The sequence below is a fragment of the Gymnoscopelus braueri genome, assembly GCF_963280865.1.
Source record: "Gymnoscopelus braueri genome assembly, chromosome: 11".
NCBI lineage: Eukaryota > Metazoa > Chordata > Actinopteri > Myctophiformes > Myctophidae > Gymnoscopelus > Gymnoscopelus braueri.
In genome coordinates, this window is record NC_137613.1 from 6,938,307 (window position 1) to 6,953,354 (window position 15,048).

Consider the following 15,048-nt stretch of genomic DNA (forward strand, 5'->3'; position numbering starts at 1 on the left):
ACACACACACACACACACACACACACACACACACACACACACACACACACACACACACACACACACACACACACACACACACACACACATATGAGAGAGTTCTCGCCCCTCCCAAAGGAATCTTGAGGGAGGAGGGAATAGGGCACGGGAGTGATTCTCTTATCAATTCCCCAAAGTGAGTCAAAAGATGGCCTTGACTGAGCGAGCAGCCAGCAAGGCATAAACAGTCTATTGTCAGAACTCCATGTTACTAAAAGACACATTCAATATAAAAGTAATAATATAAGTAACAATAAACGTAGTTATACTTTAACCCACTAAGACCTGGAACGCATCTGTGTAATTTTTTGATTTGACACTTTGGCGATTTTTTTTAAATCGTGTGCAAATCTTTCAATATATATATATTCTTTTAAAGCAACAAACATTTTTAACTCAAATCTTTGTTTCTGGGGGTCCCTGGAACAAAATGTTTTGAGATGGGGGTCGGCGGCCAAATACATGTAATTTTGGGGGTCCTTGACATGAAAAGGTTTGAGAAACATATTTTTTTTCAGAATTCTGTTGATATTTAGAAGACATTTGTAGAATCGGCTTCAGGTCTTAATGGGTTAATACAACAATCTGAACTCTGAAATAATTGGTTGCCTGCACTAGCAGTGAAGTAGGGAGCAGAGGGCCTCACAGAGATATGGAGCTAAGGGTCATAGGTTGTTGTAAGCCATCCTGTCTAGTTCCTAGACAGTCCTTAGATCCTGTCGATCCTCCCTAGCTGGCCTGTCACTAGTAGCAAAAGTAACAGATGTAAACCCTGCACCTGGGTGCATGTTTTATCCCATTTGACTGGTTGGTATGTCTCAATGGAGCCAAATTGTCCAGCTGTACGTGCATGCAGGCACGTACTTCTACACAGTTACATGCAGGGCTCTTATTTTCCATTTTCAGTAAATTCCATCATATGGAGTGCAGTCAGCCCAGTCCAGGCATCAGACAGGCCTATATTCAACGTAATGGGGCGGCCATAGCTGAATGGTTAAAGAGCCCAGCCTATAGGAAGCCAGAGGTCCCAGGTTTGATTCCAGGCCTCAGCAATGTGTTCCTGAGCAAGACGCTTAACCCCTAACTGCTCCCAGAGGCGCTGTCCCCGTAGCTCCCCAATGCTCCTCACTGAGGATGGTTAAATGCAGATACCTCATTTCACTGTGTATGCAGATATACAGTAACAAATACCACCAAGGAGTGTGGATTATTATTATTACTACTATTACTATTATTATTATTATTATTATTATTATTATTATTACTATTACTATTATTACTATTATTACTATTACTATTACTATTACTATTACTATTACTATTATTATTATTTGAATTGACCTCTGATCTGTTTGTTTTCTCTCTGGATGCTCTTTTCCTCCTGGAGTTCAGATGGTGTTAAGTCGGGTAAGATCCTATCCCTTTACAAACATTTGTTTTTAACATTTAGAGAGAGAGAGAGAGGGTAAGTGGTTTTCTTTGGTTAAAATAAGTGTTAAATAGCTCTATATGTTCTGATAGTACTCATTGATATAGAGTGTTTGTTCAGTAACAGGAGACTCTCCATGTCTCTCCAGCTCTTTATTAAACAGAAAATACATTTTCAGGTCGGGATACCAATTTTATCCAATCAGGATAGAGAATTCAGACAGGATACAGATTAAACAAGTGAAATTGGAAGTGATGACACTAAGAAATGAGCAGACACAACATTGGAACTGGAACACTATAACAATGAAGCTGATAAATGGGTGCTCTTTCCCGATTGGCTGAAATGTTGTCACCTACCTGAAAATGTTTTTAAGAGCTGGGGAGACGGGGGACGGGGACGCGCGCGCACACACACACACACACACACACACACACACACACACACACACACACACACACACACACACACACACACACACACACACACACACACACACACACACACACACACACCCCTGTGACTGATCAATCACTCTATAGCAATGATTACTATCACAATATAGTGCTTTAACCTTTTAACAAAACAATATCACTTACCCTACCTTTTAGGTGGTTAATCACAAACTTATTGACGCAAGCAAACGGTCTATTGTTTTAATATTGTGCATTGATGCTGATGTTTCTCCTTGTCTTAACTCTCTTCCAGTCTATTTGGACCACATTCCCTCTCTGCAGCAGTCCCCAAGAGACCCATATTTAGGTAGTACTGTGTGCTGACAAATACACATCCGTGGACAAATACGTATCATTTTGTGGGTCCTTGACATGAAACATGTTTGAGAACCACTGATATATAGCAACATAAGTAAAAAAAAAGACATTTGTAGAATCCCCAGAAGCAAAGATTTGAGTTAAAAATCATGTATATAAAGGTTTGTACAAATTTTCACGATAAAAAAATAGCAGATATACAAGAAATATACAAGAAAATTAAATAGCAGATATAGTGCACGAGGTGCCGCACTATGAGCTTGTAGATCTGCTGTTTTTGAATAGCAAAAGAAATCTAAAAATCATACACAGATTCGTTCCCGGTCTTAATGATTAAGAGGGATATTTCACTTTCAAACATGTTTGGGGTCATTTTAACGTTAGCCTCGATCTCCAGGCTTTTATTGCTTAGTTTTGCTAAAAAATAAAAGCCTGGCCCAACTATAGCCTGTACTGGGTATGAGGAAGTGTTTCATTTCCCAACCAACCAGAGTGCAGTGGGCGTCGCTCGTAATGTTGTGTTAACGGGGCGGGGGTTGACGGACAGATCGGTGAACCAATGGGATCAGGCGCCGTCTCTCGCCGGCTCTATACACACGCCCCTTTATACACGAAATCAGGAGGGTTGCAGCAGGCTATTTTAACGTCTACTCTGGATTTTGTGAACACCCCAGACAGTTTTTAAGTTCCTTGGTTCATTATTTAGATATTTGATATTCATTTTATCTGACACTCCCCCTTCCTACAAACCCATTGTAACTTCAGACTACATTTTAACCATGTTAGATTCATTGAAAACCCCCAGTCCTTGGTTCTGGTGACTGTAACGGAAAATCACATTTATATTCCTGTCTAATTATTGATTTACTAATATTGAATTATTATTCATCTAATTTGAGTATTACCGTTATACCGTATGACTGGATTCTCCTGAATTATTATAATTATTACTACACATTGTTCTGATTATGCCTGAATGGAGTGTTCTAGCAGGGAACGTAAACAAGGAAGATAAGGAGCCATCTGCATTGGTGTTTACTGGGAAAGGAGAACTGCTTAGCCAAAATACTGCACCGGGGCCGTCTGATTACATTTGTATCCTTATTGGGGTTAACCTTTCACCCTCCTGGAACTCTGTATTTGCCAGACCCAGGAGGTCGGCCTACAGGAGGCTTTGTCTGTCGGTCTGTCGGTCTGTCGGTCGGTCTCTCCCTCTTTTCCTCCCTAGCCATTCAGGAACGCTTCAGATTTCAACCACCAGGGGCAACAGAGCAGGTCTGGACTTGCTACCATTTGAACCAGCAGTGAAACTTACTGCTGTTGTCCGTTGGATTACTTTTAGGCAATTTTGTTGTTCTACATAACTTATTTCAGAGGTTTATTACTACACAAGCAGCATAGTAAATGACCTAAACTTATGAAATGCTGGATTCAAAGCCCTTCTGCCCATATTCTGTGCACTGACTGACAAGGGACAGGTGAATGTAATCAGACTGGAAGGTTTGCTGGTCTAGCCTACAAACCAGCAAACCAAATATACAACCAAATACCCCTATACACAAAATGTTACACACACACAAAATGCCTAAAATGATTTATACTTTTAACTTATAAAATGGTTTGTAGGTGTGTTGCCTACTAGGAATGTGTTCCTTCTGGGTCTGGCAGAACCAGGTCTCCTGGTCTTATTTTAGTTTTCACCAACACTGAGTTCGGTGTCAGACTCCCGTTGCCTTCCGAGGCGCTGTCCGTTTTCTTTTAGCACTACTTCCTGTAAACGCAAAATAGAGAATAAATAAGTATTACACCTATACTAGGTATCCTCTAAAAAATAAAATAAATATATATATATATATATATATATATATATATATATATACGGTATATATATATATATATATATATATATATATATATATATATATATATATATATATATATATATATATTTTAGGGGTGGGACGATATGGGTACCTCACGATACGATATATATCACGATATTAGGCCCACGATAACAATATATATCACGATATTCGACGATATTCGATATATTGCGATATCACGATATTCAATATATATTGCAAGAAATTTCACCAACGATATATCACGATATCTGAAAATATCTATATATTGCGATATCACGATATATTGCATGAAATTTCACCAACGATATATCACGATAGTCCTTGTATTCAATTCATAAACACATAAAATAGCACCAAACAGTTCAAAATCATCATTACACAAATACAGAGTAGGAAAAACAACGTATCACAAAAAAATTTAGATAAAGTGTTTTAAATTTTTAATATCGATATTTTTCGGCAGTATATCGATTAGTTATCGCGGGAGAAAGTATCGCGATATATCGCGATATCGATATATCGTCCCACCCCTAATATATATATATAAAAAGAAAAAGTATACTGTATATATTTTGCATCACCATTTTGTCCTGTAGAGAACCCCTGCATTGTGTGGTGGTTTTCCACTTGTTCCTGGCTGGAAATTGACATTTAATTCCCTTCAAGCAGCACATCCTACTGTTCTTCATTGTAACACACAGGAATGTGGTTTTATTTTCTGTATTTGTCTCCCGCCTTGCAGGCCTGCCGTCTCTGGTGACTCTGTACATGAGTTCAGAGTCTGGCTCCCTGTTCTACCTGTGTCACGCCTGTGAGGAATCAGTCTCTGACATAAGTGAACATTTCACCTCTACTGAGCACTGCCGCAACTACTACGTAAGTGTTGACCACCACCTTATACAGAGATGCGGGATTTGGGGAAACCACAGAGAAATAGATGGAGACGGCGGTCTTGTGCATCCGTTCACTGTCAACTGTTGTTGTGAAAATACGCTAATCTGTTATATAGGTTAATAATTGCTTGAATGGCCGTGCTCTCTTTCTCTCTCTCTCCCTCTCTCTCTCTCTCGTCTCGAGCTGATGATGATGATGATGGCTAAAATACGGTACTCTATAATAATGTTTTAGGTATTTTTACTTTACTGGAGTATATCCAGTTTTCTGTACTTTTACTTCTACTCCACTACATCTCAGAGACAAATATTGTACCTTTACTCCATTACAATTATTAGAAAACTTTAGTTACTAGTTACTTTGTAGATTTGTATTATTATTACAAAATATACATTAACCACTTCAGCCCTATATATATTTTGGCCATTTGAAAATAGCCGATCTACAAGCCTTGCGATGCGACGCATCGTGAGCTTGTAGATCGGCTCCGGGGGTGTGGTTTCCCCAAATCACACTACAGAGATACACATCAGCTTGCATAAATGCTCTTTGTAATTGAGATTTATCTTTCCTATTTCCCAGAACTACACCAACCCAGACATACTGAGGTTCTCCTGGATTCACAACAATCATGTAGAGCTGTGTGTGGATACCGCGGCCCACAGGGACACAAAGAAGAACTGGGAGCTGCACGCAGGGAGGATGCAGGTCTGTTGGCAATGCACAGAACACTTGAATTTGATCAGAGCGCTACATAGTATACGTGATTGTACTTTTTTTTTTACATTATGTTTATTGTTTCTGCTATCTATAATGTGTATGTGTGTAATCAGTATAATGTTGCGTGCATGTAACTGTGTGCAGGCAGGGCATATAGTCATATGGAAAAATCCCTATCACAGGTCAGAGAGCTCATCACTTTGTCTGACTTTGAGAGCATAGCTCTGGGTTAACCACTTTCAACATGATAGCACTTCAAGAATAGCGAAAACAGGAGATTCACAAATCTCACAAGGCGTCACGATGCGACGACGGATGCGTTATCTCAAACAATATTTTCACTTGTGTCTGCTGATCACCCCTGAAGCCATAGGGGATTAGTCCTGCTAATAATGGAAACTATCAGCGCGATCAACTTGCAGGTCACCACAAAACTAACATAAATTAGCAGAGATTACATTTTACCGTCCCAAAATGTTATTAAAGGTGTTATTAACATAATAGATTCCTGAAACAATTCATTTTCCAAATCCAACGTGGGCAAAATAATGTCTTTGATGTTGTAACCAGAAGGAACAGTGTGGTTGATGGTTTCAATACACATGAGCTGTTTTATTCCATCTTTTCTGTGTTGTGTACAGGTTGTGGACATGCCTAGAGATTTGTTTGATACGGTGAAAGGAACCAGTTATGTCAAAGGTACATGCTGCTGCCCTCTGTTTTATTATATTGACTTTACCTACAAAGCTAAAGTGTAAAATACTATGTACATACATTCTGTTTGGTGACGTAACTCGTAGCTCTGTTGTCATTACATCTGTTGTCTACTCTATGGGGAAGTGCTTCTTCTCAGAAAGAATGTAGTGACCTATAGGATATTATGGAATGCAACAAAAGTTGTCAGAAACTGTACAATACAGTATACATATTTATTGTCTCCGCCAGGCCAAAGGCGTGGCCGAGACTATGTTTTGCATAGTGCCTCAAATCATGAACGACTTTTCATATTCCATCAACATTGCTGGCCCACAATAACCTACCTGACCTGGTGGAGACCTGTGCTCCGAGGAGCACTTTTTCTATTTAACTGTAAAATAGACTGTCACTCTAAAATAATGTAGAACACAGATCCCAGATTTTGAAGTTAAATTATTTACTTGGATGTTAAAGCACAAGGTCACTTGTGGTAGAGATTTGGGTTGTGTAGTTACAGTACCTTGTCATGATTGGTGAGATATCTAGCGCCATTGATTGGAAATAATAATAATAAAAAAAGGTTTCCTCATTGACTTGACCAGTATGTAACCAAAACCCAGTATTTGTGTTTTAATTTTATTTTTTATGTCAACTTCCTGTTGATTTTTACTATTCTATGGATACAGTCCGGGTTTACTTCCCAATACAAATGTCTAAATCGACATCAAGTTGACATTTTTCATTACAAAAACTAAATCTGCTTTGTTTGCATTTGTGACTTTGAGAGCTGTGCAATGTAAGTAAATGAGGAGACTATTTTTGGATTATTAATTTAAAAAAGAAACGGCACAATGGAACAAGATATCTCGCCAATTGGATTAGTTTACACCATGACGAGGTAATTCATTACAGAACCTAAACTTCTACCAAAGTGTCCTTCTGCTTACGGACTAAAACACTTGAATTCTTGAGCGGTTACAAATTCACGATTCTTCTCACTCTTTGACAGCGATGCAGACTCTGAGTCACAACCCCTACCTTCTGGGACTGAAGAGGACCACAGGTCAGTTGATGAGCTGGTCCATGGCTTCTCCATGGGTCGCCTCATCATTTATTATTTTGTGTTCCCCTCAATGGCTTCCGGTTGCTGCCAGCAGCCACTAGTACAAAGCCCTGTTAACCTTTAGGATTTGATCCAACCCCATACCCCAGCCTGCACACTTAGAATAGCTAACACAGGAATGCTTTACAAGCCTTCCCCTAAAACACCCTGGCCAACGCTCCACGCGTCCCAGACTCTTCTCCCTTCTCTAAAACACCCTGGACAACGCTCCACACGTCCCAGACTCTTCTCCCTTCTCTAAAACACCCTGGACAACGCTCCACGCGTCCCAGACTCTTCTCCCTTCTCTAAAACACCCTGGACAGCGCTCCACACGTCCCAGACTCTTCTCCCTTCTCTAAAACACCCTGGACAACGCTCCACACGTCCCAGACTCTTCTCCCTTCTCTAAAACACCCTGGACAACGCTCCACGCGTCCCAGACTCTTCTCCCTTCTCTAAAACACCCTGGACAACGCTCCACGCGTCTCAGACTCTTCTCCCTTCTCTAAAACACCCTGGACAACGCTCCACGCGTCCCAGACTCTTCTCTCTTCCCTAAAACACCCTGGACAACGCTCCACGCCTCCCAGACTCTTCTCCCTCCTGGCTCCCAAGCTGTGGAATAAACTCTCCATTGCAGTCAGAACTGCAAGACAGACTCGCTCCCCGTTTTCCACTGCAGTCTGAAAACTCACCTCTTCAGGCTCTACCTCACCTCCTAGTCCTATACTGTACTAGTTATACTAGGCAGATATGACACAAAAACATTTGTTTATTTGTGTTTATTTTATTGGCTTGAACACAAATTAAGTTAAGAATAATATAATATTTAGATAAGATGTTGTTTAGACAGATGCTAGCATTGATGTTTACCAGATATCCTAGTTTTCCTAGAAGCACTACTGTTCTCTATTCCATTCTACTCATGTGACTCTTTATCCTGTCGTTTGGTGAATACGGTTCATGCCCTTTACTCTTAGGGTCAGGGTTAGGGTTAGAGTTTTCTAAATGCCTAAATTGTAATTGTAATCTATGCAGTTTAATTGAACCCTTCAGTGAAAATAATAAATAGATCCCTTCTTTATCATCATAATATTTGTGATCCATCTATCCACAGCTGCAAGGCCAAAAAAGATGTCGATACAGACATACCTGGGAACCGCCAACAGGAAGCATCCTCTTCTAGGTCAGTGCTTTGCATCCAGTGTTGATTTTGATTTAGCTAAGAAGATTAAGCTAATTTTGATTTAGTTTTAGTCATTTAGTCTTTTGAATGAAATTCTGTTTAGTTTTAGTCATATTTTAGTCACCTGAAATGTTTTACTTTTAGTCTAGTTTTAGTCAACTAAATATCATAACGATTTTAGTCGACTAAATCTACAGTTGATTTAGTGATGCCATCGAAATGGCTGATTTTCACTTGGCTGCATGCTGAAAATAGCTGATCTACAAGCTCACAACGCGTCGCGCTGCGACGCGTTGTGAGCTTGTAGATCAGCTATTTTCAGTCTGTGACACCCGCGCGCAACCATGATGACTTGTCTTTTAGTTCTACTGGATCTCTTCTCCACTCGTCCCTCACTAACATTTTAATCTAGTTTTTATTTGTTGACGAAATTGTCAATATATTTAGTCATAGTTTTTAGTCATCATAGCTTAGTTTTTATTTAGTTTTCGTAAGTGATAAAAGGTAGTCGACGAAAAAAAAAATCGTCATAGTTTTAGTCGACGAAATCAAACAGTGCTTCTCCTCCCTGCAGGTCTGGAGCACCTGGTGGAATGCAGCTGTGAGGAGCAGACTGACAGACGCTTATATCTCTGCACCGTCTGCAAACTCACTCTAACCGACTCTAAGATCATCAGACATCTCCTCAGCTTCTATCACATCCACCGATACATTGTAATTTTGCTACACTCTTGATTGTTTATAAAAAAAAAGAAAGGAAACGCTCCAGTCAACATGCTCAATAAGACAGTGGTTCTCAAACCTTTTCATGTCAAGGACCCCCAAAATTAGTGGTTTTGAAGGAAAGTAGGGTTTTACTAGCCTGGGCATCATTCCTTTTCGGGTATATGATCCGGTCGGGAGCGGAAGTAAAAAAAAAGAAAAGTGGCCGGATGGGCAGAACCGGAAACACGTCTCACCACAAAATAGGTCCGTGCTAATAAAATCCTTGATTCGGCATAGTTTAGCTTATTTTTTAAATATAAATGTGCGTGCACTATCCGGAGACTATTTAGCGTCTGTATTATCCAACGGGGAAATTCTATTCCATTTAAATAGGGATTGGGGAACCAAAACAAAGCGGCACCGCAAAAAACGGATGGGCAGAATCCGGAAACAGGATTCTTTTCTCTCTTTTTTTTCAGTAGACCGGATCATATGGGTCTTTAGTAACGAACAACAGGCTTTCCTCCGAGGTGGAAAGACTGGTGATGCGAGGTTAGGGTTTTACACTCCTTGTGGCTTTTGGTAGGGCATTCCACATTTTTTGTTGCATAGTAGGAGAACGAATTCAAACCCTTTTTAGTGCCAAATCTGGGTTGAACGTGATTAGTGGCGCTACCTCTGGTATTATGATTGTGGACATTACATTTTTTTGAGTAGTTTGACAGGTACATGGGTGTCTTTGTGGTGTAGTGTGTCTTGTAGACCAGGCCCATTGCAAGTTGCTGTACTCTGTCCTCTACCCTGAGCCATCCGACCCTTGCAAAGTGAGCAGGGGTTAGAGGAGTTGTAGGTGTAAGGCCAAGAAGTAGCCTTACTAGTTTGTTTTGGGATGTCTGGAGCCTTGTTTTAAGGCTTAGTGGTGTTGTGGTACCATGAGGTGCATGCATAGTCGAAAAGTCCAGTAGACTTTTTAAAATCAATTAACTGATGATGGAAATATACTAATGTACTTAGGGGGCGTGGCTTTGATGCTAGACTTAATGTACTGTAGTTTCAGTAATTATTACCTCTGCCAAGGAGGAGGGCTCACAAAAGCCAGAGTAGACTATAAAATGACCCCAAACATTTTTTTTAAATTGAAATATCCCTTTAACTTTACTTATTTACTCCTTGTTACTTTAAACCTTTCAAACTGGTGCTCCTATTTTGGGCCTGTTATTATAGGTTATAGGTTTCAACAAATGGTCAAAGTTTAGATGCAAGGTTTCTGCACTAACAGCGACGATTGGAAACTAATGCCTGAATTTCCATTCATTTGATCTTGATGACCACCTGTGCCTTTCTTCATGTGTCACCAGACCACAGTCCAGTCTTTCAAATGAGCAAACCGAGGAGATTTTAAGGCCTTGTACGTGTGTTGTTGGGTAGCCTACTACATTGACCTGGGTGTTGTTTGTGTCTCCAGAATGCATGGCATCCCTCTACTCTGCAGTTCTACAGTTCCTACACCTACAATCACATGTTTCACAACATGATGCGGGATTTAGCTAAACAGATGGAAGAAATCCATGGAACGACCATCACTGATATGAAGGTAATGAAGTACAGTAACACTCTAGAAGTAAATGATCATCAGAAATACATTTCCTAAGATGCTCTGGTAGTGCACTGTCTGTCAGTTTTAATAATTGTAAGGCCTTGTGTTTATAGAAAGTGGTCCTGGGGCCTGCTTTGTTCTCATCAGTGGAAGATACTTACTACACAGAGGGTATGTTTTTATTTATTTTTATTTTTAGTTCCAGAGTCAGAAACACTATTCACATTATTATTCCTCCTGTTGGTCATGTAATGTTCAGGGCATTGAAATTTATTTTTGATAGAGCTTAGAGGAGGCAATTCAGAGTGCTTTACACAAAACATAATTTTTCTTTCTTTCTTTTTCCTTTATTTATTCAGGGAAGCCCATTGAGAGCAAACTCTCTTTTTCATGGACGCCCTGATAACAACATATAAAATACATACATAATGAGAAACAATAACAAACATTTGAATCACATTACAATGTCACAGATGCAAATAAACATAGTGTTACATGAAGCAGGTGCAGTCACTATGTAGTGTGTCCTCAAGAAGCACCCTAAATGTCTTATGCTCTTACGTGGACTGGTATATATAATGTGTGTTTGTGAACGTGTTGAATGTCCAGTAACCTTTGGTTCAAAAGCATTAAGATATTATGACACGGAGCATTAAATAACAACATCACAATCCGTATAAAAGCATTTAGTACAATTATTTGTGTTTTGTTTTAAATGAAACCAAAATAAGATAATAGAATTACAGTGCAGAGGAAATTATATTAAAAAAAAACATGTCCCTATATGTAACCATGTAACCCTCACTGACCATGTGTAGCCTTGAAGATGCTGGAAATCTGGAGGAAGGAACGCAAGGAGAGCAGCTTGATGACCAGCATCACACCAGGAGACAAGCTGGGTAAGTATTACACTGAAGGAATAATATGACAAGTACCAAAAGTAAAAGTACTCATCACGCAGAATGTCCCATTTCAAGTTTTCAAACTGTATCAAAATCTTTTGAAAATAGCCGATCTACAAGCTCACAACGCGTCGCATCGCGACACGTTGTGAGTTTGTAGATCGGCTATTTTCAAATGGCCGAAATGTATATAGGGCTGAAGTGGTTAATGTATGTTTTATAATAGTAACTAGTAACTCAAGTTTTCAAATAATTGTAGTGGAGTAAAAGTACAATATGTGCCTCTGAGATGTAGTGGAGTAGGAGTAAAAGTACTGAAAATTGGAAATACTCCAGTGAAGTAAAAATACCTCAACGTTGTACTTAAGTACAGTACTTAAGTACATGTACTTAGTTACTTTGTTTCCACCACTGCAAGCTGTGTAAGTATTAGACTGAAGGAATATGACTTCATGCATTTGTAAGGGTTTGTCTCATGTGTTCTATGTAAAGTTTAAGGTTCCCTGTTCCTCTCAGAACCTATTCTTCTAAGAATCCTTGTCTTTTTTTTCAGTGTTGTCTGTATGTTTTTCAGTTCATGTCCCTGACCAGTTGAACCTCAGCAGCACCTCTCCAAAAAGTGAGCTTTTTTTGTGGCATACAAGAAAATGACTTCATAAACACAGATCATCTGACGTTCTCTTCTTTCTTACTGCTCTACATTTGATTGAGGGGTACAGCCCAGTGTTGATTTCGTCGATTAAAACTATGACGAATTGATTTTTTTTCACTGACTAAAACGAAATAAAAACTACGATGACTAAAACTAAGACTAAATATATGGATCGGCTATTTTCAGCATGCAACCATGTGTAAAATCAGCCATCAAGGCACGCCAACATACATTTTAGTGGACTAAATCAACTGTAGATTAAGCGACTATAATTTTATAATATTTAGTCGACTAAAACTAGACAAAAACTAAAGCCTTTCAGATGACTAAAATATGACTAAAACAAAATGGATTTCTTTTCAAAAGACTATGACCAAAACTAAATCAAAATTTGCTGTCAAAATCGACACTGATACAGCCATCAGAATTGTGTCTGGTTTATAAAACACTTTCTCCATTGATGGTATCCTTATAACACTGTAGAATTATAGTTTCAAGCACTCATAATTATTCATAATGCTTTCATTGCTTTGTAACTATGATCAATAATCATTTATTGATTATAGTTGATAATAAAGCATTTTATAAAGAATTATATCGTCAAGTATTAAAAATGTAATACTTCATAATTTTTTGCAAGGATCATAGTGTATTATTATAATGTCATAGTTGTAATATACATAAGAATTGTATTATGTATTATAAGCACTTATAATAACTTCCTTTCCCCTTTAGGAAGAATTTCCTACACAAGGGATTTTTTGATAGAGCTGAGAAATTGTCCTGCGGCCCAGACGAATCCAGAGTTCTTGTTTTTTGTAAGTTTAACACGTCAGTACAACAGTATCTAGTGGCAGCCATCACTAGTGTCAAACAAGCAACCGCTTTACTGTTTTTAATGGCTTGATTATTTTCCCCAGGAGCCCCGGATTGTTCTCAGACCCTCGCAGTCACACACACCCCTGGCTGCTAAGAGACCCTCGCAACCACAGACACCCATGGCTGCTAAGAGACCCTCACAGTCACAGACACCCCTGGTTGCTAAGAGACCATCTTGGTCACAGACGCCCCAGCACCAGTCTGCATCCAGCGTGGCCACACGTGGTGGTAAGCTGCTACATCAATTTACAATCAACAATTTAGGCATTTAGCAGACACTCTTAATCCAGAGCGATTTACAGTAAGCTAGGAAAACACCAGGTAATACGTCAAATGCATAGAAATAGTATGATCTAGGATCATATCAGTCTAAACAGTATAATATTAAAAAAAATCTATAATCTGTGTGCACACTATAGCAGTGGTTCTCAAACTTGTTCATGTCAAGGACCCCCAAAATGATATGTATTTGGCTGCGAACCCCTAGCCTGGTTCCAGACGAATCTGCCTTTGCAAAATTGCATGCACTTTAGCCCTCGGCAGATTAGGTCTGGCCCCCCTCCATAGAGAATTTATTTCTCTCCCGCAGAGGTTGTGCGGGACCAATCAGGGCCCAGTATCCAAATGTGGGCGGGCTTATCACCTTATTTGGAGCAATGACGTACAAGGAAGCACTGCTCTGATTCGTTCGTACAAGGAAGCACTGCTCTGATTGGTTTAGGTCTAACCAATAGAGTCCGTTTGGATCTTTTTGTAACCGCCCCTTGGAAAAAAATCTATCGTTGATAGGGACCAGACTAATATCCACGCAGTGTGTCGTGTGATATTGTCTGGCCACGCGAGGCTAGCGAACCCCCATCTCAAAAATATGTTGTGCCAGGGATTTATTTTTAAATAGCAGATCTACAAGCTCATAGCGTGGCACTCCTGAAAGCGTCATTGACAGGCCACTTTTTCACTATGGAAGCTCTATTCATATATATTCAGCTGCAGACTGCAATTATTAACATAAAAAATGATGTGAGCCGCATCGCAACCACCCGAATGAAACAAGGGGCATGCTGTACGTTCTTCTGTGGTTATGTATAAAATAAATAAAAATACATTTTCAGGTCAGGAAAGAGGACCCCACAAAGATCTGAAAAGTTCTGAAAAATGTTGAAAGATTTTGCTAATCTGTGTGTGTGTGTGTGTGTGTGTGTGTGTGTGTGTGTGTGTGTGTGTGTGTGTGTGTGTGTGTGTGTGTGTGTGTGTGTGTGTGTGTGTGTGTGTGTGTGTGTGTGTGTGTGTGTGTGTGTGTGTGTGTGTGTGTGTGTGTATATATATATATATATATATATATATATATATATATATATATATATATATATATATATATATATATATATATATATATATATATATATATATATATATAAAATATTGCAGCTTGTAGATCTGCTATTTTTGAATAGCCAAAGAAATCTTAAAATGACACAGATGCGTTCCTGGTCTTAATGGGTTAAACATCTGTGTTTCATGTCTTGTGTTACCATCTGGTTCTTTATCCACATACTCATATTTCTTTCTTTTCTTTTTGTATTTTGTTGTTTTGCATCCAGACATA

General features: G+C 39.2%; 1 protein-coding gene across 1 annotated transcript in view; it reads left to right on the forward strand.

The window, feature by feature from the left end:
- The window catches only part of LOC308094891 (uncharacterized protein), a gene marked incomplete at both ends in the record, with an annotated part of 20,733 nt that extends 7,019 nt beyond the window's left edge, over positions 1–13,714 (forward strand). The window contains 14 exons of the mRNA XM_080441714.1: positions 1,432–1,446; positions 2,177–2,230; positions 4,849–4,982; positions 5,583–5,708; positions 6,362–6,419; positions 7,426–7,479; positions 8,639–8,707; positions 9,282–9,421; positions 10,878–11,006; positions 11,123–11,180; positions 11,828–11,908; positions 12,465–12,530; positions 13,299–13,381; positions 13,484–13,714. Coding sequence (XP_080297840.1) covers positions 1,432–1,446; positions 2,177–2,230; positions 4,849–4,982; positions 5,583–5,708; positions 6,362–6,419; positions 7,426–7,479; positions 8,639–8,707; positions 9,282–9,421; positions 10,878–11,006; positions 11,123–11,180; positions 11,828–11,908; positions 12,465–12,530; positions 13,299–13,381; positions 13,484–13,714 — 1,298 coding nt within the window. The remainder of the gene's footprint in view (positions 1–1,431; positions 1,447–2,176; positions 2,231–4,848; positions 4,983–5,582; positions 5,709–6,361; positions 6,420–7,425; positions 7,480–8,638; positions 8,708–9,281; positions 9,422–10,877; positions 11,007–11,122; positions 11,181–11,827; positions 11,909–12,464; positions 12,531–13,298; positions 13,382–13,483) is intronic.
- Positions 13,715–15,048: the final 1,334 nt, after the last annotated feature.